At 35.7% G+C, this 6,367-nt stretch overlaps 1 protein-coding gene across 1 annotated transcript; it reads right to left on the bottom strand.

Annotated features, from left to right (window-relative positions):
- Nucleotides 1-2,893: 2,893 nt before the first annotated feature.
- LOC145163155 (inhibitor of trypsin and hageman factor-like) lies at nucleotides 2,894-3,426 on the bottom strand. The gene is made up of 2 exons (XM_079082024.1): nucleotides 3,334-3,426; nucleotides 2,894-3,234 (listed from the first exon to the last, which is right to left on the bottom strand). The coding sequence occupies exons 1-2, from the start codon at nucleotides 3,362-3,364 to the stop codon at nucleotides 3,041-3,043; spliced, it is 225 nt and encodes a 74-aa protein (XP_078938150.1). The 5' UTR covers nucleotides 3,365-3,426; the 3' UTR covers nucleotides 2,894-3,040.
- Nucleotides 3,427-6,367: the final 2,941 nt, after the last annotated feature.

The following is a 6,367-nucleotide window of genomic DNA, read 5'->3' on the forward strand; positions in this document are numbered from 1 at the left end:
AATATTCAAGATATTATCATGGTGTATTAAATAAAAGGAGAAGGCAGCTTACTGTGACACAGGTGTGAAATCGATAGTGAATAGATTTTGAATCCAGCTTCGATTGAAAAATAATTTCTTTTGCATTATAAGGAGAAGTTTTCGAAAACTATACTATTATTTCCACACATAGAAGCAATCGTTATAAGGAACATTCAAAGGCTATGGTAGCTGATCTCGAGATGTCATGTACCTTGGAGGAAATAAAAATTGTTGTTTGGGAGTGTGGAAGTGAGCAAACTGCTTTTGTGAAGAATCGTCAAATTCTTGATGGACCCTTTATGGTGAGAGAGGTCGTTGAGTGGTATCAAAAGAATAGAAAGAAGATGATGGTTTTAAAGATTGATTTTGCTAAAGCTTATGACTCGGTAAGTTGGAAGTATTTGGATAGAATTATGCAATTCATGCATTTTGGAGATAAATGGCGTTCGTGGATAAGATCTTGCTTGATTTCTGCTAGAGCTTCTATTTTGATTAATGGTAGTCCGTCAGAGGAATTCCAAATTGAAACAGGTCTTAGACGATGTGATCCTCTTTCTCCATTTCTTTTTATTTTCGTTATGGAAGGATTGCATGTCGCTACTGAGGATGCCATTGATGAGGGTGTGTTTAAAGGTGTCAAGATAGGGCAAAATGATTTCTCTCTTTCACATTTGTGTTATGCAGATGATGTTATCATTTTTGGTGAATGGGAGAAAGATAATTTGATTAATATGATGTATATTCTCCAGTGTTATTATCTTGTCTCGGGATTGAAGATTAATCTCCAAAATTGAGTCTTTATGGCATTGGAGCTCCTTGGGATAATGTTGTGGAGTTTGCTCGTATGGTTGGTTGCAAACCGCATAAATTGCCCTTTCATTGTTTGGGACTTCCGGTGAGACAAAATATAACTAGACTTTCCTCTTGGAAACCATAATAGAGAAGTTGAAAAAGAAATTGAATAGATGGAAGGTCAATACTCTCTCCATAGGTGGAAGGTGTATATTGATCAAATCAATATTGGGATCTTTAGGTACTTACTACTTATCATTGTTTTTTATGTCAGTTGAAGTTGCCAAATAGCTTGAATCTTTACATGATTATTTTTTCTAGGGTGGTAATGAGAACCATCATAAATTGTCTTGGGTAGTGTGGGGTCTGATTTTAGCTGCGAAATCTCAAGGAGGCCTTGATATAGGAAGTTAAACTTCCCTTAATTTTTCATTGTTGCAAAAGTGGAGATGGTGTTTTTTTAACATCGAAGATTCTTTATGGGTGAAAATCTTAAAAGCGATATATGGGGAGAAAGGTGGTCTCGGTTTGGAGCTGGATAGAAGGAAAGGAACGGGTTCTTAGGCTAGGATCATTTCTTCGAATTATATGCTTCACAAAAAAAAATATTTTGCATCCTTCGCTTCTGCAATGAAAACTAGAAAGTGGGAGGCATGTAAATTTATGGAAGGATATTTGGAATGGAGAATAACTTTTGTCTATTTACCTTCCTTAGCTTTTTCAGTTGGAGATGAACTGTGATTGTATGATTGCAGATAGAAAAAATGTAGACAACTGGAATTGGCATTGGGGGAGAGAAGTTAGGGGATGAGAAGAGAGTGCTCAATTGAAAATGTTAATGGATGTTATATCTGATGTTTCTTTATCAGATCGCAAGGATAGGTGGATTTGGAATATAGCTTCTGATGGGGAGTTTACTGCTGCCCCTACTCACCTTCCTCCTTCTGCTCTTGCTTACCAATCCATTAATTATTATGAAGCGTAATTCGACGGAAGCTATTCGAAAACTATCGAACTTGCTCCGAAGTTTATGGAGAACCTGTGGCTGGATTGAATCGTATGCCCTCAAGTTCTTCAAGTCCGGATTCATGGATAAGCCTTCAGCTAAGAGAAGGAGAAATGTTATAAGTCAAAGTCAACTTCGTTCACCACTACGTTCTTTCAGAACCGGAGAACTGCGAGGAGCCAACCCTAGTACGAGAGGACTGGGTTGGGCCAACCTATGGTGTACCGGTTGTTATGCCAATAGCAGCGTCGCGCAGCTAAGTTGGTATGGAAGAACTGCTGCGCCGCGGGAAATCGAAACAAGAAGACGAATTGACAAGAAAAATTCCCCTTGTATTGATACAAAAACTAGATGGAATCGGTTATTATCTGGAAAAGTTAATATTCATGTTTGGAGAATGCTTCTGGATAGACTCCCTCCGCCTACAAATCTTGATCATCGGGGAATAGATGTTCATTCCTTGTTTTGCCCTATTTGTTATTTAGAGGTGGAGCAGCAGGAACACTTATTCATTCGTTGTGAGGTGGCAGCTTAAACTTGGAATGTGGTTTTCAAATGGTTAGATATTACTTTTAATCGGTCGGATTATATTATAAATTTATTTGACCAAGTGGATTCTCTAAAGTGTAGCACAAATAAGAAGAATGTTATCGACGCGGTTGTTGCTACTTCGGCTTGGAACATATGGAGTTTCGTAATAACAAAGTTTTTGGAGATGGTAAGATGTGAAAAGATACAATTTTTTAATCTATCAGTGAGTTTTTGTTTCTTTGGGTTAGCAATAGATTTACTAATCATACTTTTAAATGGGTTGTTTGGATGCAATACCCGTTAAACATTTTATAATGTTTCCTTTTTTTCTTCCTCTAACTCCTTGCTAGAGTTTCGTTTTTAATATATATTGTTGGTTGTTTAAAAACAATTTGAGAGTTTTTTGTAAATTGAGCTTAAATATTAAGATTTTACTGGAGATTCCTATTTTTTGTTTTTATAACACTGCCTGTTATGGACACAAGGTTGGTAAATAAACATCACCGTTACTCCATAGGTGCATATATTATATAAATAACAAGATTTCTATATAAAACATACAATATTCTTATTACAAATTCTTATTACAAGAAGACAAGATAACTAGATATACATGGTATATCTTTATTCTTAGATACAAATTTCACTAGTAAATATGAACATATACCAACTTCATAAGCATGTTTTTGACTAGCCAATAGTAGGGGTACTTATGACAATCCCCTTTTTATTTACCCAAACATAAACCCTATCACATATGTATATCTGAATTATTATTGTTCCTTCTAGAATAGTTTCTGCATTAACCAGTTTGTTTTCTTTTTCTATTATGGTTACAGCATAGTCTCCATCCTCCCCGACCAACTCCGGCCATGATGTTTTACCTACAAATTAAAATACATGAAGATAAATTTGAATTTAAAAACTTGTTAAAAATATATTTATAAAGGACATCTATAAATATCCCAAATATGAAAGAATACCTTCCTCGACTTGTTCACATGTTGATGCCATCTCTTTGCTTGTCAGATATAATGTACTTATGTATTTGCTTTGTGAGTTTGTAGTATATTTGGTATTTTGGTTCAAGTTTTGATGGGTTATTTATAGGGCCGATGATTTTGGATATTTATTTAATATTCTTTTTAATTTTGTGGTTGCGGAATTTTGTGGGTAAGAATGATGTGTCACGAGTCAAAGATTTGCCTAACTTTTTGGACTGAAATACATGATGATTAACTTAGATTATTTTATAACCAACTAGAAAGGATGCACATGTTTCGTATGGATCAAGAGTGCATCTTGATAAACAATATTTGACCCTTTCATTCTCTTCGGAGGACTTTTCTGTTTTAGGAATGGATATATACCCATCTTTCTACCTGAAATTACAATAAAAACAAATGGTAGATAAAGCATTGATTTGAACTGTCAAAAGCAATAATAAAAATATTTATATGTCGACTGTTTCAAGTTTCAAGCTCTATTGTAAAAATCATATACTCCCCACTCACTAATGAACTTTAGTTATTAAAATCACATAAAAATAAAAAGTAGATTTATTTTCTTCACATTTTAGTTAAATAATGAAGATTTGACAAAAATTTACTTTTTCAGGCTATTAAAAATCAGCATTTAAATATGAAAAAGACCTCTACACATATCTTGGGATGCAAGTGCAATGACAGCAAATTCATAACCAAATTTTCATATCTCCAAAATTTACCCTCTTAAAAAAACATCAGTATAAACAGTGTGTGTTTGTGAAACAGAAAATATACTATTTATAAGGGTTATGCCAATTAAGTTGTAGAAAGTATTGTGGCTTACTCTAATTAATATTAGAGAAGGGACCAAAATTGCCAAGTAGTTGTAGAGAAGGGACCAAAATTGGCAAGTTGCAGAAAGTATTGTGGACATTCTCTAAAAAAAGGTATGCATATAACAAAGACCATTAGTCAAAAATATTTATAAAACATAAAAATATTAGAGGATATTTTTACCTGAATCATATGCCACACACACCACCAAGCTTACCTTGAGAAAATGGAAGCCATAATGTCTACAAATCTGTAAAAAAAAAAAAAAAAAAAAAAAAAACTAAAAATTTATTTCTAATTCCATGAAAAATTTATAAAGATATGGAAAAAAAATAAAGCAAAGAGGAAGATTACATTGCACATGGAAGTAAATATGGATCAATGAATTATTCTTTATCCTCTGTATCCCTATTGAAATCCAAAAAGAAAACTATATTACAATATTTATATCAAATTAAGAAATAACAATAAAAAAGGGTGAACATAACTTCTTTATCGAACTTTTTTTTTGTCATATGACATGATAATCCGTTATTGGGTTCAATCCCGGTCTGAGAAACCTCCAAAGTCGCCACCATGTATATATTGATAACATTGTCATATGATTATAATAAAGAGAAAATACAAGGGTTCTCAATGAAAAGCATAAAGACTATTAAGAAGAAAGTGGATATAAATACTAGTTAGACAAAACCCTAATGGGCTAAAGACTAAAGAGCTCATAAGCAAGTGGGCTAATATATAGGCTAACATCCCCCCTCAAACTCACAATTTCGCAGCAATAAGCATTGAGAGTTTGTCACATAAGAACCGAAACCGAGAAGCCGATAGAGCCTTCATAAAAATATCTGCAATCTGCAAGCTTGATGAAACAAACGGGGTTGGATATGGTCCCGAGCTGCAGGTGATGAAGGGTAAAATGACAATCAATCTCATTGTGCTTCGTCCGCTCATGAAAAACAGAATTCTTTGCAATTTTTATCTCACTTTTGTTATCACAATGCAAGGGAGTAGATGAAGAAATATGAAATCCCATATCCGCAAGCAGCCACCGTAACCAGATAATCTCACATGTAGTTACAGCCATAACACGATATTCAGCCTCCGTGGAAGATCTAGAGACAACGTCCTGTTTCTTTCTCTTCCACGAAATGAGAGACTCTCCAAGAAATACGCAAAATCCAGTGGTGGACTTATGATCATGGCGATCACCATCCCAATCAGCATCACTATATGCACGTAACTCAAGAGAAGACGTTGAGGGAAACAAGAGGGTCTGAAACTGAGTGCCACGAAGATATCTCAGAATACGGAGAACATCTCCCCAATGAACATAGGTAGGGGCAGTAACAAACTGACTGACAACATGAACAGCATGGACAACATCTGGACGAGTAATTGTGATATAGACCAAACTTCCCACAACAGTGCGATAAAGGTTCGGATCGGGCAAAAGAACACCATAAGTAGGAGAGTACCGTGCATTGGTTTCAAGGGGAGTATCAACAGTCCGATTGTCAGAGAGGCCCGCCCGTGTAAACAAGTCAGATATATATTTAGTCTGAGAAAGAAGATACCCTTTCTTAGACTGAGCTACCTCAATACCCAAGAAATAACGCAGCAAGCCCAAATCCTTCATAGCAAATCGATGAGCTAGATCATGCTTCAAAGACTCAATACCACCGTGGTCATCACCTATAATAATCATGTCATCCACATATAAGAATAGAAGAATTCGTCCTGCACTCGAGCATCTAACAAACAAAGCAGAATCGTGATTACTCTGGACAAATCCAAGAGAGGTAATCACTGTGGAGAATTTTTCAAACCAAGCACGAGGGGCTTGCTTGAGACCATACAAAGCTTTGCGAAGCCGACAAACCTCACCCGGCCGGTGCTGAATTCCTGGGGGAGGAGTCATATAAACCTCTTCATGGAGATCACCATTCAAAAAAGCATTTTTGACATGCATTTGAAAAATCTTCCACTGTCGAACGGATGCAACTGCAATCATAGTACGGACTGTCGTCATCTTTGCAAGTAGGGCAAATGTCTCCTCATAGTCAAAACCATACTGTTGAGAATACCCTTTTGCTACAAGCCTGGCCTTGTACCGGTCAACAGACCCATCAACTTTTGTTTTTATCTTGTACACCCAACGACAACCTATCGTATGTTTCCCAGGAGGAAGAGAAAC

This window comes from Lactuca virosa, chromosome 3 (assembly GCF_052849685.1).
Source record: "Lactuca virosa cultivar CGN04683 chromosome 3, Lactuca_virosa_CGN04683_v6, whole genome shotgun sequence".
NCBI classification, from domain to species: domain Eukaryota; kingdom Viridiplantae; phylum Streptophyta; class Magnoliopsida; order Asterales; family Asteraceae; genus Lactuca; species Lactuca virosa.

Bases quoted from the DNA above. Each gene is read 5' to 3' on its own strand.
- LOC145163155 (XM_079082024.1), bottom strand. From the start codon at position 3,364: ATGGCATCAACATGTGAACAAGTCGAGGAAG. The intron at 3,235-3,333 runs GTATTCTTTCAT...TTTAATTTGTAG, and splicing joins ATGTGAACAAGTCGAGGAAG to GTAAAACATCATGGCCGGAG.